We start from the raw sequence: 24,932 nt of genomic DNA on the forward strand, positions 1-24,932 counted from the left end.
AAGGTGTATTAACCTAGTTTATGTGTGCCATTATACAGTTTGTTTTCCTGTGTCATCGTTACTAGGTTTCATTGCTCAGTTTCATTTCAATTTTCTTTGCTCATTAGTAAGAAAATAACTAATAGACTTAAGTAAATAATGAGTGTTGGTTCATTTGCAAATTTATCTATAAACTCATCCACTTGTGGTAGTAAATAGGTAGAGTGGCTTAGCTTTGTTATAGCATCATAGAATGGTTTGGGTTGGAAGGGACCTTTAAAGATCATCTAGTCCAACCCCCATGCTATGGGCAGGGACGGGAGAGTTTTAGACTGCCCTATGGAACTGGGTACCCTAATGCAAACACTGAAAATCAGTGCTATCCACTATAGGCTTGGAACTAAATGTCATCCCACCAGAAGAAATAACACATGGATATCTCCTGCAGATAATTTCCAATAGCCAGACGTACCATTCTGGGAGAAAAATAAATAAATAAATAAATCTCTCTCTCTTCATAAAGATGGGTTATCTGAATCATCCTGGCATAGAGTTACAGTATCTGTGCAATAAAATCTGCTTCTGATGGTGTCTGATTCAGAGCGTTACCTTTCCCACAGCTGTAATTATAGTGCTCTCCCAGCTGGTGTGTAGTCCACAGTGTATCTAGATTACTTTCATGAAAATGTAGATACCTTCATTCCCTCTCCTGTTTCAGCCTGTTTAATTTTAATTTTTATTATTGTTATTATTGTTATTTTATTTTATTATTTTTATTTTATTTTATTTTATTTTAATTTTTTTTTAAATCTAGGGTAAGTTTGAGTTGGATTAGGATCATAACATCTTCTGCACAGGGAAAGTCTGCTGTCCCTGTTGTCTGAAGACTTCAGGTGAAGTTTAGGCTCTGGAAATCCTACTGTCAGTGCTGTGGGCTTGATGAGTAACATGTCAGTCTCATTTTATGGTCATTCTTAAATTAAGTAGTAATCTTGGATTCATTGGATGAGTTATATCTGAGGCTTTTGAGTTAAGATGTCCCATTTTTCCTAAAGCAAACACACAAAAGGGCCTGTTTGGATCCAAGCTGCTTTCAACAAACAAAATAGTAAAGGTTTCTGGGCCTTTTTTGAACTAGTATTATTGCTTTTAATTAACCCTTTACTCTTGTTTTTACTATAGAATCCAGAACCATGCAAAAAATAATTTGTTTTAATTATACTTTCGTAGTAAATGATAGTCTGAATATTAATAGAGATCTCCCATCCTTTCTGCAATAATCTGAGGCAAGTTGCAATTCTGATTTAGTTTAGCATAAATTAAATGCATTGTATGACTACAGATCCCAGCTTTGTATAGCATAGATGCAAGCCGTCTAGGAATATTGTGACAGTGACTAACATCCCGCTGCTTGGTAGCTTTCTTTTGCCACGAAGCACTGTTTGCTATGTATAATTGTATTGCCACTCAAGGTTAAAGTACAAGCCTTTGAAATCTCTGCTACTGACTTCGCTTTATATGAGAAGTACATGTACAGACCCCATATTTTGGCAGTCACTGTGACAGGGATAGTACAAAGATGTTACTGACACTATGCATGATGAAATACATCATAGCCTTTCTGGTACACTGTAATAGAGAAGTGAGCCTTTCTCCTTATTTTTTTTTTTCCTTTTTTCCTTTCTTCTAAATTTAGTATCTAATCCCACTTGGAAAAAGCATTGCTTTCCATGCAGCCTGCTGAGTATCATTTTATGATGAGGTTTCATCACAGCAGGTATGACTGTAATAGGCTATAGGACCTTTTCCCCCACACCCGCCACAACCCTTAGAGTCACTGGCCTATATTTTCTGAGGTGTCTGGGGACTGTGAATAGCCTCAGTTTTGGGGTGTCCTGTCTGAGGCCCCTTGAGTAGACTGGATTTTTCAGAAGGACAGTTCTTTTGGCTTATCTAATATGGGCTTCCCAATTAAAGTCTGTAAGAAATTAAGAAATCAAAAATCAATGTCTTTTTTTTCTCTCCCCCCTGCCCCTTTAATTTAGTTTTTATTCCCCATGTTCCTACTGATAGGAACGCCCCTTTGTTGATAGGATCTCTTCTCTCTGTTCCTTCAAGGCAAGATGTTTTTTCATCTGATTAGCAGGAAGTATCTTAGGTCAAGTAGTGGATTCGGGTGTAGGAATTTGGGACTCAAATCCTAAAGACAGTATATGTGTAAATTAGGTAAATCAATCTATGACTGTCTGAGCATCCCATCTGTAGAACAATGATAGTGCTGCTTAGCTACTGAAGGATGTTATGGGAATGAATTCATTGAATGTATCTGAACATCTAAGTCACTATGAGCATCCATGAAGTATGGTCCTTCAAATGCTAGAAAGTTTCTAGCATTTTCTTCCCAGCATAAACAGAAACTCTTTTCTCTCTGTTTGATTTGTTTTCCATCTGCTTGTAGGGCACAGTAGAGGGGTTATGGATGAGAACAGTCTGGGGTGGTTGGTGGAGGAGAGAAGGAGAGAAATAGATTGGATGCTGCTTGGTTATATTTTATCACCTAAAACTGTGAGAACTTGTCGCCAATAGCACATATCCATAGCAGATTCCTGCACACACATATGCCCTTTTTCTGGCCCTGGTTCTCCAGTTGTGTACTGGAGAGAGAAGCATCAGGTATGTAACTTTTGCTTTTGAATATTCAGGATGGGTTTTTGATAGTGTTTTAGAAAAAGCTCCCTTGAAGACTTTTAAAAGTGTGGTAGCACTTGTTAATCAATATTTTATGTTGATGTTCCAGGTGGGTAAATTGAGAGAGAAAATCCAAGAGGTTAAGCAAGAAAGGGAGCAGGAGCAGCACAAGCACACTGCCTATGTTTCTGAACTGAAAGCCAAGCTCCATGAGGAGAAAATGAAGGAACTTCAGAGTGTCAGAGAGCTACTGATCCGGCAGCACGAGCAGGAGGTAGCGAGAATGGTGAAAATCAAAGACGGTGAAATTCAGCGTTTGCAGTCAACAGTCAATGTCCTGCGGGACGGGGCGGCTGACAAAGTGAAGACAGCACTGCTGAGTGAAGCAAAGGAGGAGGCTCGCAAGGCGTTCGACGGTGAACGGATGAAGTTGCAACAGGAGATCTTGGAGCTGAAATCTGGCAAAAAGCAGCTTGAAGAAGCTTTGAACAACATTATGCAGGCAGATAAAATGAAGGCTGCTGACCTGCGCACAGCTTATCAGTCCCATCAGGATGAGATTAACAGAATAAAGCGGGAATGTGAGAGAGAGATCCGCAGGCTGGTAAGTTCATTAAGTAATGTGTGCTTATTTCAGTTTATAGCCGGTATTAGTGTATTGCTGTATGTGCCCATAAATACCAAACCACTCTTTTGCAGTGACATCTTTCATCAGTACTGGTTGTCACAATAGGCCACTATTTCCACTACTTTCTCCTCCTTGCAGTGAAGATGAACCTTGTCTCCATGGCTAGCCCAATCCAGTCCAAAGCTTTATGCCCCACCAAATGAAATCTGAGTGAACCAAGACTTTCCAGGATGAATTTTCTCAACAGCTCAAAGAAATAGACTTTCCCTTCCCACTTGCTCAACTGTATTTCCTTACTAAAGTCCCGTTGACCAAAACAATCAGGCATTGCTCATTTGGCAATGCAAGAACATCTTTGTGAGGTAGCAAAATTAACTTGTCAGAGAGCTTTTGTATTTATATTGGAGGAACCAATTGTGCTGAAACAAGACAAGGTCTTTGCTTCTTCTGCATCATTATCCAGGTCATTTGATTTTAAGCATTGTTGCTCTTTTTTATTTTTAAAAATTTCTGTGTTTTTTCTATTACAGCAGAAAAGTTAGGGCATAGGACAGCAGGCTTTTTTTCATGCTTCATAAACCCTAGGACTTCAGCACAGATGACAGACTATGCTGTTTGTATAAAATCAAAAACAAGGCAATATTTCCCAACAGCAGGTGCTCCAAATATTTCAAATTATTCAGCTTTGTAAAATGTAAAGAATTTAAGATGGGCTGTACACAGTAGTACACTTAGAGAGTTCATCATCAAATGACAGTTCTGTTTGGTACCATGATATTTTCTATGTATATGTATATATCTGTTAATCTGTCTAAACTAGCAGTACAATAGCTATGCAAATAAAATCTAAAATTATAAGCATAATATTTATCATATATCAAGAAGTACAGACTTTAAATGGAATGAAACATCAGTTTTCTCAAGAAAAATATTTTATCAGTTTGTGTTTACATAGGTACCCTCTTATTTCTTGTATTCCTTAGGAAAAATGCTGTTGAGGGTAAGCTACAAATGTGTAATATCTGTTTAACAGTGATGATTTTCTGTTTGAGATATGAAAGCTTTTAATGCAGTTAATATTTGTGCTTTAAATAAATTGGACGTTGATCAAGTCTCAGGGGTATCATTTCCTTGATTAACTAAAGACCACTGAAAAGACTGACAGCGTGAGGTTTCTGTAAGCATAGTTTCTTTCATATTTTGTTCCATACTATAAATATAGCATTTTAAAATCATGACTATAAAGTACAGGTAATTTTAAAAAGTGTTAAAGGGGAGAGAAGGTTGCTATGTTGTGACGTGTTTTTCTAGAGAACAGTTTCTAAATAAATTTAACCTCCTCAAAGAAGGTTACCTCACCAAGAAATAGTGAGGTGAGGCACATAGCGGTGCACCCCAAATTCTGTCATCCCAAATTGCCCCAGTAAACACACCTGTGCCATGTCTTTGAGTGGTATTGTAAAGGAAATGCTTAACTCTTCTCTTTCAAGAATAGAAGCTTTCAGCCTGCTGTGGTGTGAAGGTGATGAAGGAGGGCACTCAGGGTTTTCCATTTGGCACAAAAAAATCCTGTCAAGTCATTCAGAATTTTAATTGGAGCCTTACTGGGCCTCCATTACTCAGTACATCTAAAAAGGTGACTGTATTGGGAGAGAATGTAGATAACTCTTGTTGCCTGTTCTGAGCCCGAGAGGAAGCCTGCCATCAGTCTCGTGGGCTTTCACTGGAAATGTTCATATCTTTCCTTGCCCTGAAGAAGTACAGGGAAAAAATATCAGGAGCCTGGTGTTGCCTTGTAGCGCCTCGATTCCTTTCAGATAATGAATTTCAATTTTTTCATTAAATGGTATGGTTTGTTTTTATGAGAGAGAAGTGTTTCTTCGAGGAATTCGTAGTAATTTAGGCTGTTGTTATTGCATAGGGCACTCTTTAAATCTGGGGCGAGGTAAAAAATACTGCAGGGTTCCTAGATGCTGCTCTGTTCCTCTGGGAGAATAAGTGGGATTATAGAATCAGATCATCAGGATATTTCCCTCTCCCCCTCTCCTTCTTTTTTAATTAGTGCAAGGGATGCTTGCCTTCAATTTCAGATTAACCATATCAGCTGTGGATTTGGGGTACTCGGTTGGTTTAGTTCCTACCCTTGTGGGATGAAATTGCAAGGATGTGGCAGGCAATGTTATTAATATTAGCATGGTTCTGTAGCTGAGCTATAATTAATGTGCTTTTTTTGGGTATATGTGTTGTGTTTTATGGCACTATTAAGAAATCGGTATCTTTGGCCAGCCCATTTAGGCTGTTAATATCATACTGTAATTCAAATTCAGATAGACTAATTCAGTGTCTGATTGTCTTGTCAGACTTGGCTGATTTATTTTGCATTTTAGATCACAGGTTAGTTTTGCAGATGTATTTCATGTAGATATTGCAGCTAAAAAAAAATAATCAATATTTTTACCATTGATTTTAATGCCTGCAACTAATTTGAGTAAAATCTTGCATTTTTTTGTTGGCCTGCCATCAAAAAAGAAGTAGCGAGAAAGGAAAAAAGCAAAATCCATTGTCTATGAATATATGGATACAATTACATTGTGTGCATAAACAGCCATGCTTGTATTGTACAAATGTCAGTATTTTAGAAATATGATTAATCAATTTTGAGATGGTCTTCACCGTTTTGAATTGAGCCATGACAAATACCCAATAAGCCTCAATACAAACAAGATTGAACGGGGAAGATCCTAGTGCCTAATAAGGGAAAGTAAAATAGCTATTTGGCAAAAAATATAATACGCTTTTTCTCCGTGCAGTATGAAATTATATTGGAATTTGTCAGTTCTAGCAATTGACTTAACATAACAGGGATAGAAATGTTTCCATTAATTTAAGGAATGCTTGTGGACATGGATATTTCCCCTCCCCCCAAAAGAAAATATATTCTTGCTGTATATATGCCTTGGCACAATGTGCTGGCAACTAAGAAGCTGGAAGTAAAAACAGCTAGTAACAAGCTGGAGAGACAAATGAAACACATGTTTTAAAAGTAAAGAGGCAACTTGGACAATAAGATAAGAAAGCAAGAACGGCTATTAATCTTTTCAGCCAATATCTTCTGAGTAGCTGAATCTGAACAGTTGGACTGTTCTGTCAATGTAGTATGAAAGCTATGCTGATACAGATTCAGATACTTAGAAATAACACTAAAAAACAGCAAGTAGGACAAAAGAAAAAAAAATCAGAAATAGCAAACTGAAAAATAATCTGCATGAAGGAAAAATGTCAAAGCCTGTTTTTATGGATCAGTTTTTTCAAGAAAAAAATATACAAAATCATAATTGTACTTTTTCAGTATAAACAGCCCCGAAGCATACATTCAGCTGAGGGCTGTATAGGCGAGCATGTACATACCTAAATAACTGTATCAACAGACTTCTGTTTTAATGGCATTCTTGTAAGCAGTATGTCTGGTTTCCTTCTGAGGTCTGGGCTGGTACAAGTTAAACTCAATACAAGCCTGATTAATGGTGAAGAGAAGTTGAGTTTATTAAGCTGTGTTGATGAAGTAGCTTAAAGAGCAGAACTGTACTATGAGAGCATTTAATGTTTCAATCTAAATATAAAAAAGTACACAAAATAACAGTATATTTCAGCCAATTTTTCTTGGACCTCAGTTAAGCTTGTCATTTAACTCACTCGGTTTTAACATCAGGTTTAAAGTTAGTTTTCAGTGGTAAGTAAAGTTCCTCTCTCTTGCCTGAAATTGCTGAAATAGCATGTTCAAATTGTTCGTGAGTTTTGGCAACAGACTGACCTTATTCTGTTGTCAGCACAGCTGTGAAGGAGGGCATGAATATTAAGTATATCACATTAGTTAGAGGTTACATGCATTCTGGGACTACCTGCACACTGTTTTTAAAAAGGCCCTTACTTTGCAAGGCACGTTTCTATAGATACTCTTTTTGCAGAGAGAAGAACAATGGACACTTTACAGTGCTTGCCTTGGGAAATATATGCAAAAACCCAATCATTAAAAGTATATTCAATTATTTCATCACCGATTTACTCATTTATAGTATTTCTTGAATAAGAAGGAAGCTGAATGTTTATTTTATCAGACACTGTTAATATAAACATAGTGGAACGAACAGATGACACTTGCTTCCTGTATTTTGTGATGTAGGGTTTTAGTAAATATTATTTCCTCTACTGGAAATGTCTTTAACATCAAACGTTTCACCTGTTTTACAGGTAAATACCATTTGACCTTGTTAAAATCTTTGCACGTATGGTCTTCCTAAATATTCCTAAACAGCTTGGATTGAAATGAATTGAAAGACTTATTTCACTTTAATGTAAAATAGTCCCAGTTTTCTTAACCACAAAATCAATGTAATCCACTAATCTTATTAGGTGCACAATCAGATCCATGTTTAAGAGGGCACATAGTATACCAGATGAATTAAATTCTCTTGTTTCAATTGTGTTCTCAAGTAACCTAATAAAAATTGTCTGAAGAGTAATGTGACATTACTGCAGATTCATACTTCCAAGGAAAAAAATCCTTTTGCTGTTAATAGAATCAAAGTAAAAGAAATTGTTTTCAGGAGTGATTTTCAGAAGTAAATCATAAGTAAAGAGTAAAAAATAAAGAAGTAAATCAGCCATGATTTATGAAGATAGATGCGCTATTTAAGTGTCGTTACCCTCCTTAGTCCAAATTATCTAGTTGCATATGTTAAAAACTCCATCCAAAGTGGAACCCTTCTTCTGTTTGGGGTTTGCCAAATATATATAATGCAGTACCTGGAAGAATGTAATTCAAACTAGTAGATTAAGCAGCTTTTAAAGGTAAAAATCAAGGCAATTTCACTGAAACTTCTGTTCAAGGGAAAACCCCTCTTATGGAATATGTTTATGTACAATTTATATAGTGATTTTAAAAAAATATATTATTTCAGTTTTGTGTCTGTATATAACACTGTATCTCATGGTTTAAGTGAAGGCTTCTGAAAGACTGAGAGTAACATCTTTTCAGAATTAAGAATTAGATTGTTCCAGTTCAGGACAAAAGCAAATTTCAACTCAAGTCCTTCACAAGTTAGTGTTTTCTAGGCTTTTACACCTCTTACTGCATTTTTCTGCCTATAAGTCCTTACTGTATTACTTAGCATTAGCGTTCAAGACATGGAGTATCATACAATCATGGAAAAATTTAGATGGTGAGGGTTCTCTTGAGATCATCTGGTCCAATGTCTTGCTTGAAGCAGGCCTGCCTTGAAAGATGGATCAGGTTGCTCTGGGCCTCCTCCAGTCAAATTTGAAAATCTCCGAAGATGGAGATCCACAGTCTCTGTGACAACCTGCCCCAATGCCTAATCACTGTGAAATTTCTTTCTTCTTCCTCTTTCTGTAACCTTTGATGGTTACTCTTGTCCTTTTGCTGTGAGAAACATCTGCATCGTTCATCCCTGTATCCCCCTTTAGATAGTTGAGCAGGTATCTGCAATTGTAATGCATCCCATGGTCTTCTTGGCTGGCTGAGCAAGCCCTGCTCCCTCACCCATTCCATGAATGCTGTATGCTGCAGGCCCATAGTGGTCTTACTGGCCTTCCTCTGGTTTATGGCACTTATGCCAGTTTGTCAATATCTTTTTTTTGTGCTGGGGGAGCCCAAAAGTGCCTGCACTGCTCCTGGTGTGGTTTCACAAGTGCTTAATAAAAGGCTAAATCGCTTCTCTACCCTTCTGGCTACACTCCTCCTGATTTGGCCCAGTATCAAGTTAACTTCGATCATTGCAAGCTCTTACTACTGACCCATATCCACCTTGCCCTCCAGGACTCCAAAGTTTTTCCTTTTTTCTTTCTTTTTTTCTTTTTTTTTCCCCTTCCTCCTTGCAGAACTGCCAACTTCAATTGGCTTCCAGCCTTTTCTGTTGCAGGAATTTAAACCCTACCAGGGGCAGGACATTGTATCTGTCTTAGGCAAACTTTATGAGGTTTTTTTTGGCCCATTTCACCAACATGTCAAAGTCCCTCTGAATGGTGTTCCTGTCCTCTAGTGTAGTAACAGCTCCCCCAAATTTGGTATCATCCACAAAGTTGGGGATGGTGCATTCTATTTCTTCATTCGGGCAATTGATAAAGTTGTTAAAATTTATTTTTGTCTTCAAATTTTAAGGTGTAAAATTTAGATAACTAAATAAAAAGCTTTTGCCTTCTGAGAGATTCAGCAACTATTTTGCAGTAAAACATGAAAAATAGTAGGAGCAAAAGTTTAACACTCCACCAAACCCCAAAATTGCATCCTTTGCAGTGGTGGCCACTATTTTCTAATAACATTCACTTCCTCCTGCATTCCCGTTAGTAGGATTTTGCCATTGTAAGGCACTGAAATTCGTATCTTTAGGTTACATTCAGCAGCGGGGGTGATGCAGAGACCTTTTGTCTCTGCAAACTCTGGTGCAGAGGGACAGCTGGCTGTTGGCAGGGGGACTCTGTGATCCTCTGCTGCCCTGAGAAAAAGGATGGAGCCTGGCTTTTCTCACTTCGCCTGTGCAGTGGCACATATGCATAAGTTTTGTTTCCGGATCAAAATCTTGAATTTTGAGGCTGGAAAGCTGAGTTTTGAATCATCCAAGTGTGTGCAGTCATGCATGGTTGGGTAGAGCCTGCTGTAGCATGCTTCTTATCAGCAGCTTAAAGCCGCCTGTATTTCACGCACAGCTGCTGATATCAAATTGTAGGCTGCTTCTCTGGATTTTGCCATCTGTTTGAGACGCGTGTTTCAGCTACATTCCAAGGCTGAGCTGATCTTCTGCAAAGACCCTTCCACCACCTTCGACATTTTAGCACTGCAAATAATACTTTGCTTTCTGTCCTCTGAAGATTTATGCTTGTCCTCTCAGGAGCTAACAGGGCAGCATTCCACCGGGGGCTTGTTTTTTACTGAATCAAGCAGATCTAATGAAAGCTTTTTATAGTGTAGGCTCAGCATTTTGTGTTTATTCTTAGTATTTTCTAAGGACTCTATTATGGTAGGTAGGTCACAAACCTGACTTTTATATCTCTTTACAAAATATGGAACAGTATTAAAAACCCACAGAAATTGTGTATGGTGTGGCACCTGGACAAAAAACTCCTTAAGTTTGAATTACTTAATCCTTCTACATTTTCCATCTTTTTGACTACTAGTTCGTTATAGCTCTGTCAATGAATACTTGTAATAGGTATCAGGAGAGATCCAGTAGTAGAGGTTGTAGTTAGCTACAATAATGCAAGGTGCTTTTGAGAAAGGTGTGAGAAACCTCCTATCAGTAAATTATGGAATTGTCTGCCCATATGGTGTTTCTTGTATAATCTATGAAAACTTTTAATATATGCCTTACCTATGAGATTTACAGACTTAAAAAAAAATATGTGGGAAAAGCTATTGGCTATTGGTTTAGAAAAATTACACATGAAATTAAGAGTAAGTCCCATCTACCTATGTCTATGACCCTTACTTACTTCTCCACTAGATGTCTGGCATCTTTTCTCCCTCTTCCCCTCATGTTCCTAAATAAGCAGCAAATGTTTATTTAAATATACGGCCATGTCTGATGTAGAGAATGCTATGCATAACGCAGGAATATTTTAATTCCTCCCTCCAGGTGGGCTGTCAGCTTGGGATATTGTTGTTAGGTCTTAGTGTCCCTTCATAAATGTAAAAAAGGTGTTAATTCCGTTTAGTTCTGCCTTTAACGGTTTATTTGATTAGCATCTCCTTTTTGTTTTTCCTAGTAACTAGCAATCCTTCTGTCAAGATATCCCTGTTTTCAGTGTCAAGCATTTAGTATAAAGATTAATTCAAGTTCTTCTGGAGAAGAGCACTGTAGAATTTTGTTCTGCAGTTGGCGAGGAGATAACTTTGGTAAGGATGGGTAAAGAGGAAGGTCTTACACTTGGCAATGCAGCAGCTGGCTTTTTCCACTTTGAAAACTGAGTATGTCACTGCCTTGATAGATCTAGCTTTTAATTCCCTGGGAATTTCTCTTTCAACTTTGTGAGAGGTTAAAGTTCCCCCAAAGGTCTCTGACTTACTTTCACTGTAGCTATTGAAGTGTGGGATAATTGGCAGGGGGATACTTTTTCCAATGGCTGGCTTGGTTTTCCTTCATGTTTGATAAATATTATTAAAACACATATTTCCGCTCATTTCTTATAGCTGTTAGGAGGCGGTTAGATACCTGTTCTTAGGAAACCATGTAATTTTGACACAGGCTATAAATGCTAACTCTTCATTGATACAATGCAGGTAATTGCTATGTTCAGTACCTAAAATTTGACAGCACAAAACCCATTAATTAAGGAATGATACTTTAGAAAGCTGTAATTTTAACCAAGAGCTTCAAGTTACTTATGCTATCCAAGGTGATTTCTCAGTAATTTCCCTCTGTAGCTGCTTATGGATGATCTTATTTTCTTTAAAATCCTCTTCTGGAGGTTATTTCTGCTACTTTTCTTCTCAAAGCATGTAATTGAAAATGTGTCCTAACCTCATGTTGCTCCACTGTGTTCCTATCACAGACTTTTTGTACTGAATTGTACCATGCTTACTTGTATAAACAAAACTGTGACTATTCTAAAATGCTTTAATATCCATGCAAAACAGAATGTAAAAGACTTCATGTGATCCTGTTGCATTGTGTACCTGCAAAAAGTGAAACCAAAGCAGCCACTTGGAAGGAATTTCTGGGATAATATATTTGATTTAACATAATACCTGTGAGCCCAATGCATGGATTGGGATCTCATTGTGCTAAATATGTTGGAAGAAAAGATGGTCTCTACCCTTTGTATCTTGGTGAGATGTCTCAAATGAATAGTAGTACTGGGAGGAATACACGAAAGCAGTGGTAGAAGGTTAGGGCAGTCAGCTTTCAGTTCCACATCTTGCTTGTCCCAGCTGCATTGTGCTGATGCAGAAAGCTCTTATGGACACCTGGTGTGGCAGGTCCTGCACCATGCTCCCTGGACCATGAGGTGCTGAGGAGCACAGTGGAAAGGCATCTACTTGCTCGGAATCATCAGGTGAGAACTGATCCATCCAGGTTTATTAGCTTCAGCTCAGTGCTGGCCTTGACATACCTGCATTGCTTCCAATAGATAAATTCCTGCATTTCTATAATGTGCTTCCTATGTCTTAGGTTCTCAGGGATTTGTTAGTTTAGGTATCCTGTTTGATGACCAGACAATAGATTGTGATCTCAGCAGTGTAATTTCTGTTAAGTATTTACATTTTTTTCATAATTTCCTTTTGTATTTTAGAGGTGTCATGGAAAAGGAGAGATATAAGAGGAATTTGAGGAAGGTCAGTCAGGTAACTAAATGGGTATTTGTGGAGTGTCCCTTCAAGTAGGAACAGTGGCATGGGAGAAGACATGAAAATGCATGACTGCATATATGACAAGGTGATATTGGGGAGGGAATGTAGCACCCTAATATTATATAAGGGATGAATGGACTCCAGTTAGGCTGTGAACATCTTTGACAGTGAGAGTGATTTTTGTTGTTGTTTAACATAGTAAAAAGAAAAACAGCTTAGAAAATCCAGAGATGAGAGTTTTGTGAAAAGAACATAATTAACAGCAGCACTCACATTGGATAGTGAGCGGGCAGGACTGCATTTAAGGTCAGAAAGGAGAATGTTGCAATGACTAAAGCATGATACAAGGACTCAGGTAAAAGTCTACCTGTGTGTATGGATTTTAGAGCTGATAGGCAAAAACAGTCTTTAGATGTAATCAAATTTAATCTGGGAGAGAACAGAATTCAAGATGACAATTATTTTATATATGTAAGTGATGAGTAGTCGCAGGATGGTTCCCTAGTGATGTAAAACAGGTATTAAAAAGCATGGAAAAGAAAGGAGTGCTATGCATGGTAAAGTAACAAATTCTGGATGCTGTCTGGTGAATGAACATTGTAGTAATAGAATACAGGGTTAAACCTTTAAACTTGAGAGGTCATAAGGGGAGCACTAATTGTTATTTCATTTAATATCATAAAAGCCAATGATGCTCAGCTTGTCTACAGTAGTCATAAATGACAATTGGAAAATATCTCAAAATGTGAGTGTGTGTATGTACGTGTATATATACAGGTATATGTACACTGTGCGTGTTTGTGTATGTACCTATATACACATATGCATACACATATCATTATATATAGAGAGAGACCAAAACATTTATGGGAATAGCAAACTTACACAGGTGGAAAAGTTGACAAGCTTTTAGGCATACAGCTGCTTAATCTGCTGAAGTGCTTCTGTACCTGAAAGCTTGTTTCTTTCCAACTCTGTCACTTGGTCTAATAAAAAATATTCCTTCTCTTTTAGGCCACGTGGATTCCTAGACAACCTTGGCTATGACCGTGTTGCTTCTAAAACATGTATTTGATCAAGATAGCAAACAGCAGGGAACCCAGATTAATCCATTTTGATTTTCATTTACCTAAGGGAAGATACTCCCCTCCTCACTAAAATAAAGCCCATAATACACAGTCTAATTACATAAGGCTGTTTTCCTTTATGCTGCCAACTTTTTTTTCTTTGTGTAACCAAATGTGCCAAGAATTTGAGAAAAGAGTAGTTCTCCAGTGGCATAGAACTGGCACGGAGACTTTGTGTGAGCTTTTACAACTATTAGAATATATAAGACTAAGCTAAGCTAGAATCTGTTGGGAGTGGTTGACTTTTCTTCTCTGTCAGCTTACGTTCATTTTAAACCTAAACCATATCTCTCCTTTTCCTCGTCTTGCAACTTCTTTTTCTTTGCCTGCCTGCCCCATGACCTGCCATCTCTCCCATGTGGAACTGAGGGGTATTGCATCCCTGTAAAATATTTCTCTTCCTTTTTTTTCCCTTCTCTGGAGTAATTTGTACTCTCTGTTAAGAAAGCAGACAGGGAAGATGAACAAGTTTGCCCTGTAGTGTGCAAGTCTGAAGAAAGATGGTAAATCTTTGGGTCAGGCGTTGGGGTAAATTTAAGAAAATTGAGGCATTGACTGGGTTGATGCAGTTACATTGGAGAAATCAAAGGTGTAACTGTTCCCTTGAGGAAAGGAGAATTGTATTTGTGCCCCAGGCTTCTGAAACAGAACAGGTAAAGGCGTTACTGCTGCAGTTCTATTTATCTTTATCAGTTTGCAATAAGTTAGTTGCTTAGAAATTCTTCTTTCTGCTAGTTTGTGCTTATAAAAAATAAGCACTATTGCAATGTTACGTGTATTTGTGTGTGTGTGTGCTCATGCATATATTTACATGTGTAAGAGATTCTCTAGTGCCTACCTGTAACTTAAAATATAAGCCCAAAATAAAAAAGGATGTGCAACCATTGCTATTATATTGTTATTTTCAATTATTATCAGTGTCTCAAAGATATTTCTATTTGACTGAAACATGGGATGTTTCTTTTTTCTGAAAGTTTCACCACATGTAGATTTTATGGTAGAAAAAACAGTAGTAGGAAGAGCAGAGGGGAATTCTGCCTTCTTTCCTGCCTTCCCCTAACCCCCACCCCAAAGCCATGCTCTTTTTTGGCATTTCTTTCTAATGTGTGTGAGCTTGTGTGCTTTGATCTATGGAAATGTGTGTGAAGGGTGACATGGGTGTGATTTCACTGGTCACATCTGTTTCAAACGATCTGTTCTGCTGTGGTTCAGCAAGTAGCAGTCCATACCAAGATTGTTGCTTTCTTTTTTCTTCCAACTTAAACACCTGTGTCATTCCATTTACCATTTAAGGTGTGAGAATATGAAGAGTATGAAATGTGCTACTAATTGGGTAACTAAAATCAAGGCTTCCTGTGTAACCTTGGTTCTTCCTTGTTAAATGTATGCCTCGCATGGCCAAATTCCTATTCAATTACGTAGATGTTCAGTGTGAACACCTGTGTAATTGAAAGCAAAACTGTCCACAGTATTTAGTTACATGACATTTTTTCCTCCCAAGGGGTCCCTGATAGATAGCGTTCATGACAGATAGCATTCAGTGAACGAGGCAGCTGCTTAATTTTTGTCATTGCTCTTCACTGCACAGTCCCTCTGAAACCCGGCATGTTGCAAATTCTTCCATTAATCAAAACTGCATTCTTTTCTTGCAAGTCCTTTTTGGCATACTTGAAAGTCTCACAAATCTGAATTAACATACTGGGAAGTGTTATACCTATTCCTGGATGAGGAATTGAGACCCAGCAACCTTCTGAAATCAGGAAAGAAATCTTCGTAAGAACCAATCTCCATCAGCTCCAGTTGGAACTTAAAAGTAGTGTAGACTAGCTTATTCAGTTCAAATCTGACCTTTTTGTCTTCTATCATGACTTGACTTGGTTCAGCCAGGCCATCCCCTGCCATTCAGGTTTGTACACAAACTGATTTCAGTGTGCTTTGTAGACTCTGAAAGGAGTAAGACGAGAATCCTGAAGAAGCAAATTGTATCTGATCGTGTAATCTGATTGTGTTAATCCTAATCAGACTTAACTATAAGTTACTTCTAACATTTCCTTCTTTTTTTCTTTTTTTTTTTTTTTTTGGTGTAACTTGACATAAAGAACTCCTATAGATGTAAGGCTATAATAAATAACAAATGTATGATTTAACAAGTTCATGATTTTATTTTATTTTATTTTTTTCAAATAAGACTATAGTAGTCTTATTTCCAAAATTCCATGGGTTTATGTTGGCCAAGAAAACAATTTAGTAAACTGAAGGAGATAAAGCACAGTTCCAATAAATATATTGTTAATGGTTAACATTCTTGTTATGAAATCTGTTTCTATAGTAACTGCTGCAGATTGTCGCTTCCGCTAGCATTTGAAATAGTACCAAAGTGAATTTAACACTGGTGCTGCGAGGGACAAATCCTATGAGAGCTGCAGTAGATCACTGCTAGTGTATGCTTTATTTGGTATCGAGATGTAGGAACAACACAGTTCAGTTACCATAGATGGTGTTTAACAACTATTTCTTCTTACCCTTTATTCTAATGCTCTGTGTGCATTTGCTTTTTTTCCTTCTATACAAAGACTAGTCCTCATTTGAATCTTATAGCAAGGGCACATAAAATACATAGGTATGCTTAAGATTTTAAGTTTAAATGTGTGTGTGTGTGTGTATATGCTACTAATTTTTACATGTCTGTGAAGAGATTCACCATGTGTGATTTTCACTAATAAAGAGGGAGTCAACATGGGGCAAATGTGTATGGCTCAAGTTTAAAACAAAGCCCAGGTGAGTTTTAAAGGGTGTGCTTGTCTTATCTTGTACTAGCCCTGTGTTTCTTCTCTGAAGCATAGTGAAGGGAGATTTTTCTTCTGCTTATAGAAGTGTGTATCCTCAGATTAAGTGGATGATTTCAGTGGCTATGCATTCTGTTTCAGTGTATGTTGGTATCTATTTTTGTTTGTCTTTTGAGTTGAGACTGCACTAAGCAGTGATCAGGTGATGGCTGAAACTTTTTTAAGGGGAGGGGAAAAGGCTTCAGAGGAGATATATCCTCTTCTCAGCAACCACAATTTGGCTGCTGGTGTAATACCGAGAGAAATAGAACTTTGGTTTTGCAAGTTTGTGGATATGCATGCAGTGAACACTTGGCGATGTTACAGAAACTTCCTTCTTGCTTTATTTCTTTCCAGATGGATGAAATAAAAGGCAAAGACAGAGTGATTCTGGCTCTGGAGAAAGACCTTGGTGTCCAGGCAGGCCATACACAGAAACTGCTCCTTCAGAAGGAAGCTTTGGATGAACAGCTTGTCCAAGTGAAGGAGGCAGAACGATACCACAGCAGCCCTAAGAGGGAGCTTCCTGCGGGAGTGGGGGATATCACCGAACTAATGGGAAGCCCGGTAAGAAAATTGTTTTTTCTTCAAATGTTCAACACAGGATAATTGCTGCCTCGGGGTTCGCGTTGGTTTTGTGGTTACTTTTAAAATACTAGAAGGACTAATTCATGGTAAATGGCCCTGCACTGCACTGTGCTGTTTCATTGGTGATTTAGAAACTCCTTGGATCTCTTGAATTTCAAAGAATGTTGAAAAATATGTGGAAATAGAACTTTTAGAATTTACATTGTGAACTTCAGCTGTGAACCTCATTATTTTCTTAGCTTTTTATTTCATAACTTTAGGAATTGTTTTAACCAATGGCAAATAGATACTATACTTTTCAAAAACTGTGCCATGTGATTTTAATGTGTCCTATGCACTAGACTTTTTTACTTTTAGCTGATGGTAAGAAATCTGGTGAGAAGTAACCAGTAATAGGTGAAATATTATTTATCTAGCTTTCTTTTTTAAATTGCTAAACCGTTACATACATTTCAGAAGTAGACACTTTTCATTTAATATATCATGTAACATTTCCACACGATGTTATTGTTCAGTGTTTCAGTTAATTAAAATAAGTTTTCCAGACATTGATGTAAACAGTCTATTTTAAATTTACACAATCCACTTGCTAAACCATGATATTAAATTTATGGATGGTAAAATGTTTTTAAAAGGTAATTTTATATATCTATATGTTTTTGATGTAAAGGACCAGCATTTGGATGAACGAGATGTGCGGAGATTTCAGTTAAAAATCGCTGAACTGAATGCTGTAATAAGGAAGCTGGAAGACAGAAATACTCTCTTAGCAGATGAAAGAAATGAACTGGTAAATTAATTAGTAATAACACAGATGGTGACTGGGAGGACATCTTTATAGTAAAAGATTTAATGTTGGAAATTCAGTGTTATAAATAATTTACAAATTAGTCCTGGTTGACCTCAGTCAATTGTGTCTAAATATAACAGAGATTTCTATAGAAATTCACCTTGTGACCATAAAAGACATGGGTAGAATCTCTCTTGTCCCAGAAAAATAAAATTTTATAAATTTATTTTCGGGTCATTGTAATCATGGTAGCTTGCCTGTGGCACTGTGTAATGATGTTGTGTAAAACATGCATAATCTATGCACTTAAATTACTGTATTAATCTTTTTGAAATTTGACATTGTTTTTGTGACATGCTTATGCTACCTAGGAGTTAAAAAAGCTTTCTTGTGCTGGAGATGAAAAATCTGCCATTTCTCAAGGGAAATCTTTTAAGTAGGTGAAATTATCCTAGGAGAGTGATAGTAACTTAGAAAAGAAAGGATATGACAAGAATTTTAAGAATGAATTTTATTAGCCTGCATCACTACTTAATTGCTTGTACTGAGGTTAATGGTAAAACTCCCATTGACTGCAATGGGAGGTGAGTTTTAACAATAAGAATTTTTACACGTCCTTTTGTAATGCCCTATTTCTAGTGGCACAAGAAAAGATTTTTCATTCTAATCAGATGGAAATTTTCCCTCATGCAGCCTATGTATCTGATTCTAAAATAATGTTATTATGTATGGTGAGGGCAGAAGGGGAGGGCACTCTTGCTATGTGTCAGTCCTATAGATGAGTGAAGTATTAACATCTTCCTCCTTGCTTTGTCAGACTTAGCTCTTCATGTTGAGATATGAAGGCTTTTCTTTATGATAAAAGGACTTAATTTTGTTACGACATCTCAATGATTATCAGAAGAGCTAATTTTTGAAATTTTCTTGTCCAACATCTTGGTTGAATCTAGATTAGTGAAGTCAGTAGAACAATGCTAGACTAAAATTGGGTGAATTGAGAACACAATCATGTCTTTCCTCTTTAAATAACTGTATAGTCTAAACTGCCCTTTTGTATGACAAAATTGATTCCTCATTAACAATTTAAATTTCTTGGGGTAAGAAGAACATGCGTTTTAGCCTGGGTACAGTTTGTCATTTTTCCTACTTTGCCTAGGTGCTGTTTGTTGTTTTGGGGTTTTTCCCCCCATTTTTACTGCTACAGTTGCTTTTCTCTGCTCTATACTCTCAAGAATATCTTGCCTTTTTGCAAAATTGTATTACATAAAGACAAGATAATTCAGCCTCCTAATCCTTTCTGTGGACAAGTAATTCAAAACATCCTTGAAGAATGCTGGAGTACTGCAACATCTATCCTTCAGTGTCCCTCTAGGTGGAGGGCATGTATAACTCAGTCAAGTGCCCTTTTTGATGCTTGACCTAGAGGTGTAAGAAATATATTTTGGAAAAGATATGACGAAGATTTTTTAATATTGTGAGACAATATTACATAAAGCCAGTAATGTCAGTAAGCTCATATGATTAAGCACTGTGAAAAATAATTTTCTTCAGAGAATGAAACAGAAAACCAAATACTCAGTGGCATTACCTCAGGAGAAAGATTATCTTTTTCTCGTTTCCAGTTAAAAGTCAGTAAATTGAAAAATCTTTGATTGGAAAAAAATAGATTTTTTACAAAACAAAACAGCTCAAGGATTAATGAAATAGAGAGAGTGAAATATTGAATATACAAAAAATGCAAGAAAGGGCAGTAATTTGCTGCACATAATTGTCTAACATCATAAAACCACAGGAACAAAATTGAGCAGCTTGAAAATGTCAGCAGAATGCTGAGGTTGAATCTGTGCCCTCTGGCTGACTTTCTCATTGCTCTAATTACACATTAGGTATGGGGTTTTTAAAGTAGAGTAGGAAGAGTTTACTCCTACTAAAGGACAGTGAAAACGACTACCCTAGAGACCTAGTTCCTCACAAGAAGCTTATATACAATGAGATTAGTTTATCAAGAAATCACTTTTATGGATCATTATAAGTGTTTTCCAAGAGCAAAATCCAGTGACCAGATCCAGTAATTTTGTATACTGTGCAAAAATGCTATTTCTTATTTGTTTGGACTCCTGTAGTTCTTAGTTCAGCAGTGGTCTATATCAGATGCCACTTAACAAAAGAACTAAACTTTCTGAATGAAGGAAGAGGACAAGTGAAAACACACTTTTCTTCTTTCCTACAAGTATAAACTAAAGCACAGCTAACTTTGTTCCTTTGCCATTTGCAGCTGAAACGTTCTCGGGAGACAGAAAGTCAGCTGAAGCCTTTGGTAGAAAAAAATAAGAGGATGAGCAAAAAAAATGATGATATGATGCAGTGTATCCAGAGAATGGAAGAGAAAATAAAAAATCTATCAAGGGAAAATGTAGAATTGGTAAGTAATCACCTCTGACATCATGTTATAAGAACATATTGCACACAGTTACATTTGAGGTGGAAGTGCTTGTGAGGCTTTTACTCTAATACAAACATTTCAGAGTCTTGAATTCAGCCAATGCAACTGAATATTCATACTCTAAATTCAGAATGGCATGTGCTTTGTGTTGTATCAATTCATGCTGATTAAGGGGAGGGATCACAGATAAAATGCGTTTGGAGGCTATAAAAGTGTATGACTAAAAATCAGCTTTAATAAATGCTGCTTTTATGATTAGAAGTCAGAACTGAATTTGAGTGCATGTGCCAAAGGCTCTACTACGTTAGATCATTGAGTTCACTTGTCTACTAATTTTGTCCCAGACTACGTTCTTTGATTCTGTTGTAAAATATCATATGTGAGATATTAACACTGAGGCATACAGAATGTGTAATATTTTTTTTTTTGTTGAATGAGGCCTTATGTTGTAGTGGAATATGCACTGATGAGTCCAAAGAATTCTTGATTACTACATCACAGATGAGAATTTTGCTCCTGCTCCAGCAAGACACTTCAAAATGTTCTTTATATTTCCTTTTTTTTTTTTTCATTTTATTTTAATTTTTACAGAAAGAGAAGTTATCTGCACAACCAGCACTGAAAAGGCACACATCTTTGAATGATCTGAGCAGCACACGGGAGGAACAAGAAATTGAATTCCTTAGACTGCAAGTCAAAGAACAGCAGCATGTTATTGATGATCTCACAGTGGTAATGCTTATGACTGGTATACACACATGCACGCACACACATCTATAGGCAAGCTAAAGATCTGAGAGCAGTATTTTAACTCCAGTTGTTGTAGTGATACAGAAATAGTTCTCTGGCATCAAAGGGTTCTTGTTATTTCCCAGGTAGTGGATGAATTTCTTTGGAATGTGTATGAATCTCTGTATTATAAAATATTTACCTATTATGAGCTGCTTGTGAAAAGAAGTGCGTCAGTCCATCCACCTTACTTACAAAATTGGCTGTCAACAACTGAGGAACTTGGAAGAAAGGACATGTTTCAAAACTTAATAACTAAAACATGTTGGAGGTAGACACTGGTGCAAACCCAACCACTCCCCTGATCTAGAAGTTCTCCTAAAAGAAAGGAACATGTAGGATGGCATTCGTTTCACCTAACTAAGCATCTCTAACTGAGCTGGACACACTAGCTGTCTATAACAAATGGAGTGAAATATGCATGATTCATTCAAACAAAGGTAGCAGCATAGTTTAGGATTAGAATTGCACAGCTGCTACCCTCTGACTGTGAAGACCACTTAAGATGATGCTCATAGGTGTTGCACTGTTTGATCAGGACTCTTTTGAGTTGTGTTAGAGTTGTCTAGTGCTATTTAGTGCAACATATGATACACTCTTCTGGTGCTGGCAGAAATGCCGTATCATCTCTGAGAGACCTCTGCTCTTCTGGAGCAGCACCTGGAACTCAGGCAGACTATTCTAGGGCATCTCAGATGGTGCTGACTGCTACAAAATGATAAAACAAATTTAAGATCATTCTGTCTAAATAAAAAATTAAATAATTGGATGCAACATTGAAAATAAAAATAGAAGATCCAAAAAGATAAAACAACAAGATGTGTTATTGCTCTGTCTGGAACATTGTCTCTATTCTTGGCAGTTCCTCTGAGATTTTGACCCAGATTTCTCTCTGTAATCAGTGCCAAAGATTGATGACTGCATGCATTCTCCAGTGTCACAGTGTTACAAGCAGTAGGATGTTACTCAGACACTATGATGTAGGGTCTTATTCACAGAGCAATGCTGCTTTACCTTCCAAATACAACTGTACAGGCAGGGACTATGACATGCTATTAAATTCTCAGTATATAGTAGATATAACCTCACATATTTCAGTGTAAAGTGGGTATTCAAGGACTCTCTTCTTACTGTCTCAGCCAGTAATCTGAGGAAATATATTGTATCCTGACTTCGGTCAACTAGTATTTACTTGTGTTTAGTGTGAAAGTAAAATAAATAAATATTTAAAAATATGGTTTCATTTTTGCTTTGTTTCCTATTTACAGATACTTTTTCACTGTCAGAAATAAGTTAAATTGTTAACTAGGATACTGCTTTGGTTGGCAGTACAAACTAATCGATGCTTCGCCTTCAATATGAATGCAGGTGAACTCTGCACTTCCATTGTGCTTTTCAGCTGTCTTCTCTGGCTCAAACCACACTGCTACAGAATACAAATGTGTCATAACTATCAAGAATGACCCACATGTCACATACCTGATTAATACAAAAGTCATCAGCTTACCTCCAGCTGAGACCAATATGATACACAGAAATAAGAAAGATGGTCCTAGGCAACAGGGTTGTCCGAATTGATTAGTAAAGTCATTTGTAGGGTATCTTTGATGTTGTTGAAGCCATATGAACTTGAGTTCTCCCACAACAGTGGTTTTCTGGTCAGTTCTTAAAAGGAAAGCTGTCAAGATAAACTCAGATGTTTGCAAAAGATGCTAGTGATTCAGCAAATGATGTTTTTTAATTGGCATTATTATTGTTCTGTAGCTTGATGTATTATTAAGACAGTAAATTAAGCAGTCTTCTTACGAACAAGATTAGAAACAGGAAGGAGTGGGGTATTTTTGAGCTGTTTGTTCATTCTGTACTGAAGTGAGAGGAAAGGAAAGAGAGCAAGAAAACTAGCCAGTTTCTCCAACTGTTTGGACACCTCCTTGGGATGCAGGAGACCCAGGTTAAAGCAGGAACAGTGCCTTAACCAGGTACCTGAGGAGGGATCATTGTTCTTCAACACTGTCTAAAATTCAACTTTGTGTTTTCAGCTTGAGCTTAATATATTAATTATTTTGCAGCTTGAAATACCTGCTCCATTCTACCTTGGCAGTCATTACTTTTCCTTATTCTGAGAACCACATGTATTAAATGTGCTATATAATTTATTGTGCTGTTCTGAATTATTTCATATTTTCCAAAATTTTGTTCCTGGAAATGTGCTGATAAAGATGAATATTTTTATTGTGATTTCCACTGGAAGCTTCCTATTTGTCCAGTTCCTGAGCTGAATATAAAGCAAATAATTCTGAATAGAATAATAGCATGCAGTGAGCAATAACTGCTAGAGAAGCACTTGAAATTGCTATCATTCTTTTAAAAACAGAGCTGTTGCAAACAAAGATGCAGAGCTAAGGAAAGAATCAGGAAAAAGGCAAGGAGATGGAGGACCTCCTTCCTGTGTTGGCTTTTTTTCTTGTCCTCTCCTTTGTATTTTTTACTTTCTCTTTCTCCTCCTTTGGAATTCAAGGCAGTATTCTTGGGCTTGAATGTTCATAAACCCTGTATTTTTCCAGTTATAACCTCCTCACATTATGATATAGTTAATTATGACCTTGTTTCAAGGTCATGGCAGAAAAAAAACACTGACTAAGATGACACGGACTAAGTGAGAGTGCCTTTGGATTTGAGACTTTTGCCCTACAAGGATAAATCATGTGTAACACTGTATCGGCATATGCATGGTTGTATATCAGAGTATGCCTGATATAATGACTTGTAATTACCAAGGCTGGACTCATTTTTGGCTATCGACCTGCTTCTTCAGGATGGTTGAACACTGGAGTGAGCATGTGAATTCTGTTTCCATAGTGAGCTTCTTGGTAAAAGAGTTAAAAGATCTGTCAGAAATCTGTGCCCAGTATTTAACAAAGCATTTTCTTGCCAACTTCCCATCAAGTGTGTAAAGTATATGGCTGAAGGTTTGTTTTTTTAAAGGGATAAAGCTGCAGCACAACGTGATGTTATACCAACGTGATGTTATTCAAAAGGATAAAGACATTGTCTTTGAGTTAGCTTTACCATAGGCTTTAAGAAAATTTGAATGATATTTATTTGTGCTAGAGATATCTAAATGCATATTTTAAAAGAAACCCATACCAAAATGTTCTCTTTCCTTCTAGGAAAGGGAACGGTTGTTACGGTCTAAAAAACAGAAGAGGAAAAGTCTGAAGCCTCCAAAGGTGAGCAAACTTTTGGTTTTCGATGCATTTTGGTTGTTGTGAATGGTGCTTGTTTCAAAAATTGCCTGAAATTAGAGCTCTAATTAAACAAATGGTAACATCTCATATAATTCTCCTATTTTTTCTAGTGAGTGTTTGCTAACTTTTTCTTAGGATAATTCGAGAGCTGCAAGTTTTGTACTATACACAAGTGTTCTTGTTTTCATTTTTGTTTTAAATAAACAATATAATTACACTTTTAGTCATTGTGGCCTAAATATTCAAGTGGCTTGAGGTCTAAATGATATAATGACTCGAAACAACTACCATTTCAAAGGACAAATGCTCAGTCCTTTTTAAAGAAAATACACCCTTTAAACTACTCTTACCAAGTTACTGCTTAGTCACAAATGGAAACTTTTAACTCATGCTAGGGACGTTATTGAAATGATATTTCTGTGTGTGATATATAGATAGTATGAAGATTCTGACTATTTTTCTG

At 37.0% G+C, this 24,932-nt stretch overlaps 1 protein-coding gene across 11 annotated transcripts in view; it reads left to right on the forward strand.

Annotated features, from left to right (window-relative positions):
- JAKMIP1 (janus kinase and microtubule interacting protein 1) overlaps window positions 1–24,932 on the forward strand; it is a 170,422-nt gene that overhangs the window by 88,535 nt on the left and 56,955 nt on the right. For all 11 annotated transcript variants that reach the window (XM_087737413.1, XM_087737414.1, XM_087737417.1 and 8 more), the window contains 6 exons: window positions 2,777–3,271; window positions 16,969–17,178; window positions 17,870–17,989; window positions 20,265–20,411; window positions 21,024–21,164; window positions 24,392–24,451. In XM_087737413.1, coding sequence (XP_087593539.1) covers window positions 2,777–3,271; window positions 16,969–17,178; window positions 17,870–17,989; window positions 20,265–20,411; window positions 21,024–21,164; window positions 24,392–24,451 — 1,173 coding nt within the window. The remainder of the gene's footprint in view (window positions 1–2,776; window positions 3,272–16,968; window positions 17,179–17,869; window positions 17,990–20,264; window positions 20,412–21,023; window positions 21,165–24,391; window positions 24,452–24,932) is intronic.

Source organism: Nipponia nippon, unplaced genomic scaffold, assembly GCF_047370975.1.
Source record: "Nipponia nippon isolate SJK-2023a ecotype South Korea unplaced genomic scaffold, ASM4737097v1 scaffold_6, whole genome shotgun sequence".
Taxonomy (NCBI): Eukaryota; Metazoa; Chordata; class Aves; order Pelecaniformes; family Threskiornithidae; genus Nipponia; species Nipponia nippon.